This window comes from Pelecanus crispus, chromosome 26 (genome assembly GCF_030463565.1).
Source record: "Pelecanus crispus isolate bPelCri1 chromosome 26, bPelCri1.pri, whole genome shotgun sequence".
In the NCBI taxonomy this organism is placed as follows: domain Eukaryota; kingdom Metazoa; phylum Chordata; class Aves; order Pelecaniformes; family Pelecanidae; genus Pelecanus; species Pelecanus crispus.
In genome coordinates, this window is record NC_134668.1 from 232,541 (window position 1) to 249,464 (window position 16,924).

The window sequence follows — 16,924 nt, forward strand, 5'->3', positions numbered from 1 at the left end:
GGCCCGGCCCAGGCCCCGCTTCGCGCCCCCGGGGCTACTTCCGCCTTCGGTCACGTGACCGGCCGCGCAGCTCTTCCGCCCGCCGTCACGCGGCCCGCGCGTCAGCCAATCAGCGCTCAGTGCCCCGCGCTCGCTTGCCTCTCCCCCCCCCCATGACCTTCGCCCTTTGCCCCCGCGCGGTGACCCGCCAAGATGGCGCTGTCCAGGGCCGGCTGCTGCGGGGCGCTCTGGCGCCCCGGCCCTGGCCCTGGCCTGAGCCGCGCCCGGGGGCTGCTGGAGCCGCGCCCCGCCCGGGGGGCGCCGAGGTGAGCGGGGACTGGTTCACCCCGCCCGGCCATCGCCCCCCGGCACCGGCCGTGGCACCCCCCTCAGGGCCACCCGCCCCCGCCATAGCCCCGACCCGCCCAAATACCGGCCACAGCACCCCCGCCCCCCAGTCACCGGCCTTGTGCCCCCTCGGTGCCCCCCCGGTCCTGGCCACCGCCCCCACCCGGTCCGCAGCCCCCCGTGCTCCCCGATCCCTCCCATTCCCCCGCGGGCCCCCCGCCCCGTTACCGTGGTGTCGTGTCCCCCCCCCCCCCCGCGCCCCCCTGAGCTCCCCGCCCCCCTCCCCAGCGCCAGGAGCGGCCCCCCATTACCGACCCCCCCCCCCCCCCCCGCCAGTGCCACCTTTATCCCCCAGCGCCAAGCCCAGCCCCCGCCCCCAAGCAGTGGGGAACCCCCGACCCCCCCGGGCCCTGGTGCTGATCCCCACCCCCGTGGTGCCCCCCCAGCCCTGGCCCAGGCCCTGAGCCCTGGTTCAAGCGGCTCCCTGGGGCCGGCCAGGGCTGCCCGTGCGGGGCAGGGGGCTTCCCAGCGCCCTGTCCCCTCTCTGTGGGCTTCACAAGTCCCCCGGCCCAGCGTCCTGCCTCTCTCCAGGCCAACCCCCGCTTTCCTCGGAGCCTTTTCCACAAAACGCTGACAGAAATAATCAGGGTGGGGTGCGGGGGGTGCTTCGCTGCAGGTTGCCGGTGTGCTGCCTCTCCATGAAAGCCGGCTCCAGGTCTGTCCTCGCTGCCCTGGTGTCGAAAGTGAAGCGCATCAACGGGAGGTACGAGAGGTTTTTGGAAAGGACCTTCCCCCGTTTCTACGTGCTGTACGCGACTTTCACGAAAGGTGGGTCCCGGGGAGGAGGGGACGTTTCCGCTTCTCCGGGGGGAACGGAGGCAGCTGGAAACGTGCTGCCTGTTCCCTTGCTGGGGCTAAAAACTGCATGGCCAGAGGCGTTTGCCCGGGAATCGGGGATCTGAAGGTGCTCTATGTTTTGGCAGGAATCCAAGCGCTCTTTCTGGAAGTAAAAGAAATAAGAAAAATCAAATCTAAAATGTCCCATCAGAGACTGAGCGTTCAGCAGCTTCCCTACCGGGAGATGGAAAGGCTGCGGCAGGTACGGCGTGGCGCTCGGGGCGTGTTTCGGTGCTGCAATGCCCAGCTCTGCCGCCCCGCTGCTGCTGGGGACGTTTCCTCCCTGTGAAAAGGGGTCTTGAGTTCGTGTGCGGGGCCGTGGCAGGGGGTTGGAGAGGTCGATTCCTCTGGGTGAGGCACGTTCCCTGCCTAAAAACAGGGTTTGGAAGCTGCGGCCAGGGCTGGGGCTGTTAATTTTAAGGGAATTTCATGAGTTTGGCCTCAGATCCTGATTCTCTCTTCTAATTTTGGAGGCAGTTTCGCAGGGACGTGATCAAGGCCATTCCCATCGGAGTTATCGCCATCCCGCCCTTCGCCAACTTCTTGGTCATCGTCCTGATGTGAGTACTGGCATCGCAGTGACTGCCGGGGCTCGGCCACGGCCCCAATATTTGGGCTGCTTGATGCCACTATCTTAAATTTCATGGAACCGGTTTTGTTTTTTTTTTGAGTTACAAATCCAGCCAGACGGTCTCCCTTCCTCCCTCCACCTCTTGCTGTAATAAAAAATACCCGTAGCCTGATGAGCCCAGCGATCGTTTCGCAATACCGGCTCCTGCATGCCAGCAACCCGCCCAGCTCCCTGTTTCTAACGTGGAGAAATAATCCCTGGCATGCAGGGAACAGCCCTGTGCGTGCTTGGCCGGGGAAATCTCCTTGCACAATTCCCTCCCAGCTGTCTCCATAGTGCTTCGGACATCTCTTTCCCTGCCAGCTGTCCTGCCGCCAGAGCTAAATCCGGGCTAAACCCCTGGATTTTTCAATTCTGCTCCCTGCCTTTCGTGTGCTGTGGGTGGGTGAGAGTCCCACTGCATAAAATGGTGCAGGGTGGAGATCTCTGTGTTGTGTCGAGCCTCGGCTGCAGCAGAGGAGCTCCAGCCAGGCACGGCAGCGATCCAGGCGCCTGGAGCACTCCTTCCTGAGCTCGCCATGGCCTTTGGAGGAGCAAATCTCCTTCTATGACAAGGTGACCCGCTTAGTGGCTGAGGGAAAGGCTGTGGATGTTGTCTGCCTTCTCAGATCTGATTCATTCATTCATGACACCGTTTCCCACAGCATTCTCCTGGAGAACGGGAGCTTATGGCTTGGACAGGCGTGCTCTTCGCTGGGTAAAGAGCTGGCCGGGTGGCCAGGCCCGGGGAGTTGTGGTGAATGGAGTCAGATCCTGCTGCGGCCGCTCACCAGCCGTGTTCCCCGGGGCTCAGCACTGGGGCCAGTTATGTTTAATATCGATATCAACGATCTGGATGAGGGGATCCGTGCACCCTTAAGTTTGCAGATGACACAAAGCTGGGCAGGAGTGTTGAGCTGCCTGAGGGTAGGAAGCTCCACAGAGGGACCTGGCGAGGCTGGGGCGATGGCCGAGGGCAGTGGTGTGAGGCTCAGCAAGGCTCAGTGCCGGGGCCTGCGCTTCGGGCACAACAACCCCATGCAGCGCTGCAGGCTTGGGGAAGAGTGGCTGGAAAGCTGCCTGGCCGAAAAGGACCTGGGGGTGTTGGTCGACAGCAGCTGAACATGAGCCAGCAGTGTGCCCAGGTGGCCAAGAAGGCCAACAGCATCCTGGCTTGTGTCAGGAATAGTGTGGCCAGCAGGAGCAGGGAGGTGATTGTGCCCCTGTGCTCGGCACTGGTGGGGCCGCCCCTGGAATGCTGTGTCCAGTTTTGGGCCCCTCAGCACAAGAAGGACATTGGGGTGCTGGAGCGTGTCCAGAGAAGGGCAGCGGAGCTGGGGAAGGGTCTGGAGCACAGGGCTGGTGGGGAGCGGCTGAGGGAGCTGGGGGTGCTCAGCCTGGAGAGAGGAGGCTGAGGGGAGACCTGATCGCTCTGCAGCTCCTGGCAGGAGGGGGCAGGGAAGGGGGGGTCGATCTCCCAAGTAGTTAGCGATAGGACGAGAGGAAATGGCTTCAAGTTGCATCAGGGGAGGTTTAGATTGGGTATTAGGAAAAATTTCTTCACGGAAAGGTTGTCAAGCATTGGAACAGGCTGCCCAGGGAAGTGGTTGGGTCACCATCCCTGGGGGTATTTAAAGGATGTGTAGGTGTCTCACTTAGGGATGTGGTTTAGCGGTGTGAGGTTAATGGTTGGACTCAAAGATCTTAAGAGTCTTTTCCAACCTAAACGATTCTATGATTCCCAAGCTCGCCCCTTTGGAGCAGTGAACGTCCGCAGCTCCTAGGGGCAAGATGTGCTGCCCCGGTGCAGGACGTCACTTGCGCCTCTTTCTAGCAGCACGAAATCCGACTGCCCTGGCTTGTGCGTGCGGTTTTCTCCCTGAATCCCTGTCACCTCTTCTCTCCAAGGTATTTCTTCCCACGCCAGCTCCTGATCCGCTACTTCTGGACCCCCAACCAGCAGGTTGAGTTCCTGGATGCCTACGACGCCATCCGGAGAGACTCGTATCCGGATGTCGTGGAAAGTTTAGCCCTGGCAGCGCGTTCCCTGCCTGAGCCGCAGCTCCAAAAACGCCTGCAGGAGCTCTGCGCTGAGGTACGTCAACGCTGCAGCCGGTATCGCCCATCCTGTCTGTGCCGCTGCCACCACCTTGGCCCTGCCTGGCGGTGATGAACGCCCATGGGAGGTGTCGGCAACGTGTGCCCTGGCTTTTTCAGGTGCAGCGAGGTTCCCAGCCGCGTGTGGCTGAACTCTATGCTATGAGGAGTTTGTTTTCGGGATCTCCACTGGGTCTGAACAAGCTTCAGGTGTCTCATGTGGTGAGTGCGGCTTTTCTCCTGCTGGCAGCTCAGAGCTGGCTCTTACCAAAGAGCGCCAAGGTGCTAATCCACTCAGTTGCGCCCCAAACAGGGTGTTGTGCCCTAAAACCAGTCCAGTTGTGGATGAAAAGCTGGACGTGAGCCGGCAATGTGCGCTCACAGCCCAGAAAGCCAGCCGTATCCTCGGGCTGCATCACCCGCAGCGGGGCCAGCGGGGCGAGGGAGGGGGTTCTGCCCCTCTGCTGCGCTCTGCTGAGACCCCCCTGGGGCACTGCACCCAGCTCTGGGGGCGAGGGAGGGGGTTCTGCCCCTCTGCTGCGCTCTGCTGAGACCCCCCTGGGGCACTGCACCCAGCTCTGGGGGCGAGGGAGGGGGTTCTGCCCCTCTGCTGCGCTCTGCTGAGACCCCCCTGGGGCACTGCACCCAGCTCTGGGGGCGAGGGAGGGGGTTCTGCCCCTCTGCTGCGCTCTGCTGAGACCCCCCTGGGGCACTGCACCCAGCTCTGGGGGCGAGGGAGGGGGTTCTGCCCCTCTGCTGCGCTCTGCTGAGACCCCCCTGGGGCACTGCACCCAGCTCTGGGGGCGAGGGAGGGGGTTCTGCCCCTCTGCTGCGCTCTGCTGAGACCCCCCTGGGGCACTGCACCCAGCTCTGGGGGCGAGGGAGGGGGTTCTGCCCCTCTGCTGCGCTCTGCTGAGACCCCCCTGGGGCACTGCACCCAGCTCTGGGGGCGAGGGAGGGGGTTCTGCCCCTCTGCTGCGCTCTGCTGAGACCCCCCTGGGGCACTGCACCCAGCTCTGGGGGCGAGGGAGGGGGTTCTGCCCCTCTGCTGCGCTCTGCTGAGACCCCCCTGGGGCACTGCACCCAGCTCTGGGGTGCTCAGCACCGCACAGGCATGGGCCTGATGGAGCGGGGCCAGAGGAGGCCACAAAAATGCCCCGAGGGCGGGAGCCCCTCTGCGATGAGGCCAGGCTGGGGAGCTGGGGGTGTTCAGCCTGGAGAGGAGGGGGCTGCGGGGAGACCTGAGTGCGGCCTTTCAGCGCTGAAAGGGGGCTACGGGAAAGATGGGGAGGGACTCGTTATCAGGGCCTGCAGCGACGGAACAAGGGGTGACGGGTTTAAACTAAAAGAGGGGAGATGCGGACTAGATATAAGGAATGTTTTACACTGAGGGTGGTGAGACACGGGCAGAGGTTGCCCACAGCGCGTGGGTGTTTCCAGTCCCTGGAAACATTCAAGGCCAGGCTGGACGGGGCTCTGAGCAACCTTGATCTGGTTGAAGACGTCCCTGCCCATGGCGGGGGGAGGTTGGACTAGATGACCTTGAAAGGTCCCTTCCCACCCAAACTGTTCTGTGATTCCATGAAAACAGCCCCAGAACAAGACTGTTTGTCCATCCTTGCTGTAGGTCCCTGGCTCGGTGGGACTATCGGCTGCATCTGAGCTGTACCACACACCCGAACTCGCCCCGGACACAGGCGCCCAGCCCAGGACAGAGCTCGTGTCTCTGGACACCCGCTCCCTGCTCCGCTCGCTGGGCCAGGCAGCCGAGCCGGGCGTAACGAGAACTGCCAGGGGCAGCTCAGGGTTTCAGCGTGGGCAGGGCAATCAGCCAGATAATTAAAGGGGAACAAAATGTGGGGCATCTCTGGAACGGGAGGGGCTTGGTCTGATTTAAGTTGTGCCTGAATGGGTCAGACACCCATTTTTGGAGGGGTTGGACGCCTTCACCAGTGACCCTGCCCTTGTTTTCCCACAGAAAGCCCTAAGCCAGGTCCTGTTTCTGACCACCCACTTGCCGGCCTTTTTCCTGAGGCATCGCCTGCGGAGCCACATCTTGGAGATCCGGCACCTGGACCGCGCCATGCTGCGCCTGGGCTTGGGCCAGCTGTCCGAGGAGGAGCTGAAAGCGGTGAGGACGCCTCCTCCAGCCCCGCGCCGGCTGCTTTACCCTGGGGTTGCCTCGTCCCGGCTCTCCCCGTTGTTACCAGAGCTGCGTCAGGGCACAGCACGTTCCTCCAGACCCACCGCGAGGTGGATTGCGGCCGCTGTCCTCCGGGAAGGCATTTTCTGGGCCTGTTTTCCATGCCGGGACCATGCTGGGGCACGGTTTACTGTTGCTCAGCCCTGCTTCACACCAAGGAAGGATCATGGCGTGATCCCTGGCATTTCCTGTGACCCAGAGTGCCTGTCCCTGAATGTGTCCGTATTTTTTTTCTTCTCCCCTGCTCTGCAGGCTTGTTACCTCCGTGGCCTGAACTCCACTCATCTCGGCATGTCCGAGTGCAGAGCGTGGCTGGAGCAGTGGCTGAGGCTCTCCTGCAAGCTGCAAGGTAACGGTGGCCGAGGGGCAGCTCCTGCCTGGTGGGGCAGCGGGGACCTGGGAGCCCCTTGAGTACCTCTGGGCACAGGGAGCATCGGCTCCAGGGAAATTTGGGGTAAATGGCGGCTTTTTCCCCCTCTGGGCTGCCCCATCCATCCCCTGGGGCCTCATCCCTGAGAGGAGGATGCGGCGGAGCGTTCTGGCTCGCTCCGGAGGTGTGTCCATGTGGAATACCCAGACTGTGCCCAGGTGTCCCTGTCCCACAGAGACCTCGTGGTGGCAGATTCGAGCCCTGCACCAGCACGAGGAGAAGCAAAACGGAAGTGGGAGGGAAATGGGGGACCCAGAGGAGAGCAAAAAGCTCCCCGGAGAGAGGGGCCCGGGGCGGGGGGGAGCCCCGCAGCCTCGTGCTGCGTTGGCAGCTCGGGATGAGCATGTTTGGAGTGGTTGGGCTGCAGCAGCGCTGCTCTGACCCCACTCTTGTATTTTTTTCAGTTTCCGAAGCTTCCCTCCTGGCGAACAGCATGGTCCTGCTGTCCCTCAACTATGTCAGGGCCAAGGAATGACAGCCAAGCCGCTGGCTGCGCACTCTCACCCCTGGCATCGCGCGTCGGCTTGGCGATTCCCAGCCTGGTGCCGCAAAAAAACCCGCCTTTCGGTGATGTGAAACCACAGCCCGGAGTCGGCGAGAGGGGCCCCGATGCTGCTGCGGGGGCCAAGATGCGATTCCTTCCCTCCTGTGCCGGAGGTCCATGCCGGCGCCGGCTCTTCTCTTTCCCTTCGTGCCGTTGGAGTGGGCTGGCGATGCCGCGGGGCCGAGCCCCGTCCCTGCCTTCCTTCTGTCGGCATCCGGGGCAGGCGGCTTTGCTGTTACAGCTCTTAAACTGCATCACTTTAACTACGGGAGCGGAGAATGAGCATCTCCGCTGCCTGGGGACACTTCCCTTAGTATCTCGTAGTAGTGGGCTCCGTTCAGCTTGGGTTTTGCTGCTCTGTGCCTCGCACAGAGGGTTTTAGTTAGTTTCTTTACTCCACTGAGCAGTCTTAAATAGAAAAATCTCCCTGTGAGGTTAAGAAAAGACCCCAAATCCCCACGCGACCTTACCATGAGCCTCGGGGGGGTTCCCATGCTTTTGTTCAGCTGTGGCTGCCTCCCGGCACACCCCGGTCGCAGCCCCTCACCTGGGGAGCCCTCGCCGCCAGTGCTGGCTGATGGAGGGAGGATGCCGGGGCTGGAAACGCTGCTGCTGACACAGACGGGGTTAGAAAGGCGGCGCTGAACTGCACCGACACCTTCGGCGGAGGCCACGGGCTGCATTCGTCAAATTCTGCCTAATTAGATCTTAGCCCTGCGCTGTCTGCTTGGCAGAGGCGGCTCCGGGGGCTTTAGTGGCAGCTCCCTGCTGCAGGCTGCGTGAAGGGGTTAAAACCCACCGTGCCTCACCTCACCCCGACACTGCATGAGAAACATCCAGCTGAGTGAATTCAAACCAACTTTCAGTGTTTTATTAAAGACAAAAGCAAGCGAGTGGCTCGAGCGTCTCTCTGGAGGCCCCTACCTGCCTCCTGCGCCGTGAAACGCGCCGTGTCCCACCACCGGCTCCACCTGTGGACAGGGCATGCTAACGCCTGGGAAATTTCCTTTTTTAAGCATTATTCGGGTATAAAGGAGGGACAGAAATATCCCACCCGTGTGCCAGGCCAGTGCCGAGCTCCTCCCTCACCTCTTGGAGAAGAAAACCCTTCCCCTAAGCCGCTGCCCTCATTATTTTGCAGGAGTTTGAGACCCCCACCAAGAGGAATTCACCAGGGTGGGTTTAACCTCTTTAAGATGCAACTCGCCGTGCAAGTTTGAGCATTTCTTTTATTTTTACACTTAAATATTCTCTTTAAATACAGCATTATCACCATGAAAAGAACGGAAAAGGCGGGGGGGGGGGGGAAATATGCAGAGGACAAGCTTTGGATTCACACTGGAAAATTAAAAATAAAAAAGCCACCTGTAGACAGTGTGTGAGCCAGGGAGGTTTAGGAGTCACAGTCACTGTTTGAATAGGACGAGGAGCCGGGGGATGCCTGGATTTCGGCGGTGCGGTAGTGCCACGGCTCCCGCAGCAGCTCGGTAGCACCAGAGAGGAGATGGGCTGTTTGGTTTCTTACACGGCGACGAATCGAGCAGGAGCCAGCACGGAACCAGCGTTAGTGTCAGTGAGTACGTTTAAATCACCACCCCCCCCAAAAAAAAAAAAAAAAAAAAAAAGGCAGAAATGCACTTTCATTGCACTATTAACAGCATAGTTATCTTTGTAAAAATAGAATAAATCCTATTAGTTCTTTGCTTATTGTGACAGCACCCATCCTAACCAGCGTCTCAGGATTCATTCTGTTGGGTGACGGAGCCTCCAGCTCCTAACGGGCTCCGTCCCGGCGCAGGCAAGCCCTGACCTGGCTGTGGTGGCCAAGGGCCGGGACGCGGAGCTGGGGAGGGAGCCGAGTCCCTTAAAAACAACAACAACAACAGAAAAAAGCGGGGGGGGGGGGGGGGGGGGGTGTGTGTGTGTGAAATCAAGACTTTAACCCATTCAAGTGTCACCATTTGCTCCGTTTTTGCAGCTCGGCGTTGCTCCGTTTCGTGCGGGAGTTGAAAAACCCCCACGGCCAAACCGGTGCCGGCACGGTGGCAGCTGCCCACCGGCAAGGGATGCGGGGACGCCGCCGGCCAAGCGCCCAGCAAGGGGTAAGGCTTTGCTCCTCCCGAATTTAGCCCTTGTGTGCCAGCCGAGGGCAGGGCGAGCTGCTGCCGGGATCGGTGCCAGCCAGGTAACGCGCACCGAGCCGCCCCGGTTTGGAAACCAGCCCCTTCCCCTCCGCTCTGCCCCGGGAGAAGGGGACAGCAGCGTTCCGGGGGGCTTGGTCCCAGCGGGGAGGGAGGGGGCAGGTGGGGAAGAGCCGCTTTGCCAGGCTTAAGGCTCAGCTGGAGCCGCTCGCCCAGGCGGCGAGAGCAGCAGAGGGGTTTTAAACCCCTTTAAACACCTTCGGCAGAGGGAGGTGACCCCCGGGAGCACAAGAGCAGCCTTCAACCACAACAGCCCCCCAAAACAATTAAAGCACTTCATTGGACCGCAGTTTCCCTCCTCTCCAGCTGGGACGTTCCCCTTGGGAGCAGCGGCCCCTGCGAGCAGCTCCGGGGTTGTTTTCCAAGGAGAAGCGAGGGCGGCAGCCAAGGGGCTGTATTGGCTTGAACCCTCCGGCAGAGGAAACGCGTGGGCATCGGGGGCTCTTCGCTCCCCACCCACCCCCGCCGCCTCCTGATTCTCTCCTGGAAAGACCGAATTTGCTCATCTGGAGTCCGGTAAATGACGGGGGAGGAAGGAGAGACGCTGCCCCTTGGCCGGCGTAAGGCTGGAGCAAGGGTGGTGGTTAAAGCTGCCGGGGAGAGGGGAGGGGAGCTCCGAGTGCCCCCACCAGCCCTGCCCCTCGGGACGCAGCGCGGAGGCCTTCCGCGGGGCCGGTTCCGGCAGGAGGCACCGGTGGGACCCCAGCGCGGCGCTGGGGGAGCCGGGGGTGGCTGGGAGGGTGGAAAGTGCTTTTACTGCCTGGCCGGCACGCAGCAGCCGCTTGCCTTGACTGTCCCTCGCGGCCGGTATGGAGCACGGGGACAGAGACGGACACCGTTCTCCACCATGGCCGTGCCACAGCCGCGAAGGGATCAAACTCTTCAAACCCAGGTTTTTTCAAACCCCCCCCCCCCCCCCCCCCCCAAATTTTCTAGGAGAGTTTGCGGGCTGTGTGCTTGCCCCTCTTGTGCAATTAGAGCCTCCCCGCTGGCGCCGGGTCCTTCCCGATCCATCCTGGCCCCTCGCGCCGGCTGTGGTGGCCGGCCGGGCAGTGCCATAGGGAAGGGGCTGGAGCAGCACTCGGAGGCGCTGGGTTGTGACACAGCCCAGTAAACATTCATTAAAGGAAAAAAAAAAAAAAGGAAAAAAAGGTCTTTTTTTAACAAAAAACAAAGAGGGTGGAGGGCTCCCGGCAGCCTGGAGGGCAGGGGCTGCGGTGGGGGCAGCTCAGGGGGAGGAGGACGGGAAAGAGCTGCCATGGGAAGCAGGCAGCTCCAGGTCCGGTGTGTCCCGGCACGCAGGTGGCAACCGAGCAGCCGCCAGCATCGGCCAAGCTGCAAAAACCATCTCTGCCGGGCAGGCGAAAGGCTCCTGGCACCGGGCGAGGGGACGCCACTCAAAATCCTCTGTACAAAGCAGCCCCCGTTCTCCCCAACTCCCCCTGCAATTAAATAACCACCAGTGGCCGCTGCCGGTCCATAAAATATTATTGTCAATAAATAAACGAGCGCCGAGGGGGGGACGGGGCTGCTCACACCGGCAGGACGGGCCCCAGTGAGCGCTCCTCGGCGGAGGGTGGCTCGTGCGCCCGCTCCAGGGCTTGCTCCGGCGGCACGGGGGACGGGGAGCGCGGGCAGCGGGGAGCAGCCGCCGCTCGGCAGCCCTCGGAGGACGGCGCGGCCTCCGGGGACGAGGGAGGATTTTTGGATGCTTCCCCCTTGCTCGCAGCAGCAGCGGCTCGGCTGCAAGTCACCACGGGGACGGGGAGGACGCCGAGGTCCTTCTCACCCGGGCAGGAGGTCGGTGCCAGCGGCTCCGCTGGGCTGCTCTCGCCCTTGGCGCCCAGCACCGGCCTCTGCTCCACCTGGTAGTAGACCACAGGCCCATCGTTCAAGTAGGGCTGGTCGCCCACCGCCGAGGCCGCCTGCTCCGAGCCGTCGGCGAAGCAGAGGACGGACGAGCCCGGAGGTAACTGGGCTTGGATGAGGATGGGGGCGGCAAGACCCGGGCACAAACCCTCCGGCATGGCCAGGGGCTCCTCCAGGATGCAAACGCCCAAGCTCTCCACACCGGAGCCATTGCTGGAGTCTTCCTCAGCCTTCAACCTCTCCAACTCCTCCGCTGTTTGCAGGTGCATGACGGCCGTCTCGTTTTCCGCCATGAACTCCTGGAAGTCCTGCGTTTCGGCCGGCTGCGGCCCCAGCCAGTCGCCGGCGGAGCCATGAGCAGCGGCGGCTGCCTCCTCCTCCGGCGCCGGTGGCCGCCCACCCTGACGCTTGTTCTCCAGCTCCAGCTTCATGATGGTGTGGAGGTAGTGAGTCCGCACCCGGATGGGATTGAATTCGATCCGGCCGGCCATGTTACCGCAACCGTCCCGGGAGCAGCCGCAGGGGAAGGACATGCGATCCACCTGGCAGGGAGATGGAGATGTGGCAGCTCCAGGATTCCAGAGGATCCCTCCCCAGAGCCTAAAATCCATCCTGGCGCTGCCTGACATTGGGAATTTGGTGCTGGGGGAGTTTTTTCCCCGTGAAGTGTCCCCAAAACAAGCTGGAGCTGCACCCCAGCCCCTCCAGGAGCAGCTGGCACCCAAGGAGAGCGTGCCAGCACCAGGATGAGCCCTGGCGACCCGGTTTCACCGCCGGCATCTCCTTCCCTGACTCACCTGGCATTTAATCCCCGCCTGGCTGCAGGCGCAGGCCTCCGGGTCGCAGTACAGGCGGCAGTCGCAGCCGCACTCCTCCCGGGACAGGCGGATGGCCCGCAGCTCCTGCTTCTCCTCGGCATCGATGCGGTGAACGCCAGAGGCTCGCAGCAGAGCTCGGCGGCGTTTGGTGGGCAGCGGCTGCAGGAAGAAATAGTCGTCCACCTCCACATTCTCCACGTCGATGTCGTCGTCTGATACGTCCTCCAGCGTCAGGCCGTCCGCCTCCTCCGACTCCACCGTGCCGTTCTTGGTGAGCTGTGGGGCAGCGGGGCAGAGTCAGTGCCCACCCGGGGGGGACACCGAACCCCGGCGATGAGGCAGGATGGAGGACGTACATCCCTCCATCCGGCTCCTGGTCCCCTACCGACCACCCACCACCCGGCTCAGAGCCTTCCCTCGCCCCCCGGCACCAAGCAGGGTCCGGCACGGCGAGCTGAGCCCCGCACAGAGCTGTCCCCGTGCGATTCCCCCACAGCCACACTGCAGGCGGGCTCGCGGCAGTTTATAGGAGAAGGGAGGGGGAAAAAACCTAAACAATGAAAGAATTCAGAACAGAGAATCCCTTTTCCATCTTCCCTCCGCTACAGTGCCCTGCAAATAGCGAGATAAAAGGAGGTCGCTGCTGCTTAAAATACCAGGGTCCCAGGAGAGCAGCGGCAGCAGCGGAGCTGCAGAGCATCCCCCACCTGTTGTCCCTGGGGAAAATGAGGTTTAAAAGCAACAGAGGGGCCCGAGCCGGATCCTGCAACGCGCCTTCACCTCCCTGCTCTGGTCCTTCAGCCTCCCTTCCTCCCCCCGCGCTGAAGTACCCCCAGATCTTGGCACTGAGGATAAACAGGGGTCCCCAGCCCTCTGAAAGCTGGCACACATGGAGGCAGCGGGCAGAGGGGTCCGCGGCCTCCTGAGGAGCTGGTGGAAAAGCCTACGTTTAAAAAAAAAAACCCTAAAAAATAAAGAAAATAAAGAGGCGGCAGGCTGGATTTGCGTCCCTTTGCCTGAAGCGGGCTGTCATGGCAGCGGGAGCCGATCGGGCTCTGCAGAGCATCCCACTGAGCAGAGCCCAGCCTCCGGGCAATGCCTGAGGGCACAGACCCAACCCGGGACCGGCTGGAAAACAGGCAGAGCCACCCAAGATCCAGATCTTCCCCTGACACAGCCCAGCTGCCTCCTCCCAGACTGGAATTTCTACCGGCACGGACATGACAAGGTTTGGTGAGCAGCTCCAAACCTGGCACAGGTTGATGCTGCCCGGCTGGCCCCGTGTGCGCATGCAGCATTGACACAATAAAGAGGTAAAAGAAATAAAAAGGAAGAGTTTAGCGGCGATAAATCCACCCCCAGGCTGATCTGAAATGGCAGCGTGGATCTCCCTCCTCTGACCTGGCTTATGCCGAAGCTCCACCAAAGCTCAGCAAGGTGTTTCCCGGCTGCGGCATCGCCCGGATTTCAGTAGCGACACCCCGCTTCCCCAGCAATACCTTCATTTTCTTGGCGTGGAGCTTCTCTTCCTTGAGGTGCTCCCGTAGGATCTCCCGGTGATTCACCTCCTGCTCCTGGGCGAACTCGCAGAGCGTGTAGCGGCGGACAGAGTTGTGGCGTTGGGCCATGCCCAGGGAGCTGCCGCCCTGGCTGGGGACGCTGGTGAAGCCCTGGCGTCGGGCGAAGTAGTAGACGGTCACTTGGTCGAAGCGGACATTCTTCCTGCGAAGCTGCTTCTGCCGCTTCAGGATGGAGGTGGCTGTGGGGAGGGGGGAGGCAGAGAGGGGCTGTTAGGAGCGAAAAACCCCTCGGGGGTCCCCCAAAGACCTCCCACCCCACTGGAAAGCGGCTTTTCTGCTCCCAGGAGCAGGTCAAGCACGTGCTGGTGGCCCTGAGCTGGCTTTGGGCGACGGCTGCGTCCGCAGGCTCGTACCTCCGATGCCACCCTGACCAACCCCGTTAATCCCCACACCCCTACACCACCATCACCCCGTTCTGCCACCAAAATATCTCTGTAGGGGTGAACGCCAGGAGCGGGGACAGCAAAGGCCCAGGATGAACCTTGGGGAAGCGGTTTGGGGTGTAATATTTGGAATTCCCTGGGGTCTGGCACGACCCGTACCCATGGGACCGGCGAGCCGGTCTCTGCTCCTCACCCCAAAGGGGTTATAAGGGATGAAGCGGGGAAGAGCGGGGCCGGCCCCACATCCAGGTGCCCCGTGCTCGACGGCAGAGGCGGAGGCTGGGAGCACGGACGGCGACCGTCCCGACCACTCACGTATGAAGCCGGTGGAGCTGGAGGGGTTGACGCTGTCGCAGCTATCGGCGCTGTCGCTGTTGGAGATCTCGTCGTCCGAGTTGGAGCCCGGCGAGCCCACGTCCGCATCCTCAAACTTCCTCTTGAGGCCGGCGCTCGCGATCGCATCCATTTGGCCGCGGTTCGCATGGAGAGCTGGCGGGCGGCAAGGGGGGGGTGCTTTGCCACCAGCTCTCCGGCGCCGGCCCCTGGAGCTGCCAGCGGACTCACGGTGTCCCTGCAGAGAAGGCAAGAAGCCATAACGGCATTCTGGATAAGCCAGCATCGCTCGGGACACCCAGGAAAGGCTTCCCTGGCTCTTAAGAGCAGCTTCTCCCCATCCCTGCCTTCCCCACCCCAGATAAAGCCTCCGATCTCCGACACGTTACCGCAGTTCTCCGAGGCAAGCCCATCCTCCCCGCGTCTGGTCTGCAGGAGGGAGCTGCGCGCGGTTATTTAATATTATTTAATGATATCCTTTAATTTTTGGGCAGCCCTGGAGGGGTCAGGCGGTTGGACAGGGTGATGGCTGCAGCTTCTGTTCTGAACCGATTCGTAACCAAATTAACCCCGAGCAAAAGGAGACGCCAGTTTTATAAATCATGGAGCTTGTGCCGCCCCGGCACAGCCGACCACCACGCGCTTCACCTGTGAAATAACCTTTGCCAGCGGCTCGGTGCTCTTGCTAACTCCCTAAAAAACTTGCTAAAAAACCCTAAAGCTTAAAACGATCTTGGGACGCGCCAGGGTTTATCCACCCGTCGCCAACACCGGATCAGTGGCTCCATCCAAGCTGCAGGGAGGAAAAAAGCCCTCGTAGGATTTTGCTGGAAGAGTCTCCAGCATTTTCCTGCTCCTTTGTTAATGCTTACATGCTCCAAAAAAGGCGGCTTGTCCATGGGAAGCCGGGAAACGCTCAGCTCCAGCTTGGGCGAGGAATTTTTGGGAGCCAACCCTCCAGTGGGAAGAGCGGTGAGCATTGCTCCTCGTCCTCCCGATGCTTTTGGGTCACCACGCCACCAGTGGCTTTTGCTTTTTAACCGAGCCCAGGGCATATCCCTCGTCCCCGTCCCCATCCCCACGGCTGGGCTGGAGCAGGAAACCTCCCGGGATGCCCGGTCCCGCCCCGGGGAGCCCAGCACCCACCCGGTTGTGCCATCTCCTCTCCTCTCCTCTCCGCTTTGTGTTCCCTCTGCTCCAGCCGCCGTTCTCATGGCAACGGAACAACCGGCTTCGAAAAAAAGCATGTCAGCCAGCGGCATCCCTGCGGAACCCTGGGACACGGCGGCCTCGGGGGGGGGATCGGAGGATCTTCGGATGCGATTCGGGGGTAAAAGGGCAGCGGGAGGCACTGCCCGCACCCGGATAAAGCTCAGGGATGGGCTCCGCATCGCCCCCAGCATCTTTAGAGCCAAAAAGGAAACGCTGGTGCCCTTCTCCCTGCAAAAGGATGCGCCGGTGCCAAGCCTGCAGCGGCACCGGGGCCGCGGTGAAGCCCCCGAGCAGGGTGCGATTTCCCAGCACACAGGTGCCACGGCTTGGGTTTAAATACGGCTTTTCGCGGTATTTTTTTTGTAGGCAAATTGCTTCATTCTGTTGCTTAAAGGGTGGGGGGGGGAAAGCAGCTGTTGAACCAGCGTAAGCGTCAGCCCAATTAAGGAGCTGATTTAACGACACCAATCCCGCACGTGATCCAAGGGGAAAAGCAGAGGCAGAAAACATGCGCTCGAGCATTGCTGCCCCGCTGAGCCTGGCACCGCGTCCCCAAACCCCCCCCTTATTTCACCACCTTCATCGCCCCAAAACGGCCCCGTCTCCGTGTGCGGGAGGTCCCCGATCCCTGGCCGGGCTCCTGCGGGCGCTGCCTGCACGGTGACGCTCGTCCCGGGGGCTCCGCCAAGCCCCCCCGGCTCCAGGGGTCTCTGATGGCCAGACCTGCCTGGGCTGCCGCCTTCGTCGGCCTCGTTTTAGGAAGGAGATAATTAACGAGGAGAGTCTCAGTGGTTTCTCCTATTCCCTCCAAAGCAAATCTTCAAAATACCATCCACAAACCCTTTCACTGGGTGCTTACGGCGAGGAAAATCAGCGACGGCGTCCGGCTGGACACCCCCACCTGCGGCATCGAACTCCGGCTGGGGATGGAGACCGGATCCTTCCCTGGATGGATCCATCCGGAGATGTTGGACTCGATGATCTTAAAGCTCTTTTTCAACCTAAATGATTCTATGGTTCACATGGATTGTGTTTCCTATAAAGGACCAACTTGCTGTGCCGGGGGCGGGGGGGGCAAAACTGCCCCCGAGCTGGGGAAAAGCAGCCAAAGCCGGGGGGTGGGCACCCAGCTGGGGGTGCTGCCTCGAGGGACGGACGGGGCTGAGGACGGGGAGCGGCGAGGAGCTCAGGGAGATGCTGCAGGGGATGAGGCAGCTGGAAAATGAAGTTTTCATCTCATTTCTCCATGGCAGAAGTTCCCCTGCCCACGCGGGCACCCTCTTCCTCCTCCTCCACTGGTGCGGCAGCAGCTGCCCCCACGCGACGCAAAGGCCGGATTAACTCATTCATTACCTCAAATCACCCTTTTTTTGAAATTAAAAAACCCCACTTTTGAAAATACACAGGGCATGGAGGCGAG

General features: G+C 61.6%; 2 protein-coding genes across 2 annotated transcripts; one reads left to right on the top strand and one right to left on the bottom strand.

Moving 5' to 3' along the window:
• Positions 1 to 192: 192 nt before the first annotated feature.
• On the top strand, positions 193 to 7,226 carry LETMD1 (LETM1 domain containing 1). The gene is made up of 9 exons (XM_075724976.1): positions 193 to 305; positions 1,004 to 1,155; positions 1,311 to 1,426; positions 1,702 to 1,784; positions 3,743 to 3,929; positions 4,052 to 4,153; positions 5,910 to 6,062; positions 6,387 to 6,483; positions 6,969 to 7,226. Exons 1-9 carry the CDS (start codon positions 193 to 195, stop codon positions 7,037 to 7,039), a joined length of 1,074 nt encoding a protein of 357 aa, XP_075581091.1. The 3' UTR covers positions 7,040 to 7,226.
• Positions 7,227 to 10,841: 3,615 nt separating this feature from the next.
• CSRNP2 (cysteine and serine rich nuclear protein 2) lies at positions 10,842 to 14,519 on the bottom strand. The gene is made up of 4 exons (XM_075725058.1): positions 14,275 to 14,519; positions 13,496 to 13,755; positions 11,976 to 12,272; positions 10,842 to 11,720 (listed from the first exon to the last, which is right to left on the bottom strand). The coding sequence occupies exons 1-4, from the start codon at positions 14,423 to 14,425 to the stop codon at positions 10,842 to 10,844; spliced, it is 1,587 nt and encodes a 528-aa protein (XP_075581173.1). The 5' UTR covers positions 14,426 to 14,519.
• Positions 14,520 to 16,924: the final 2,405 nt, after the last annotated feature.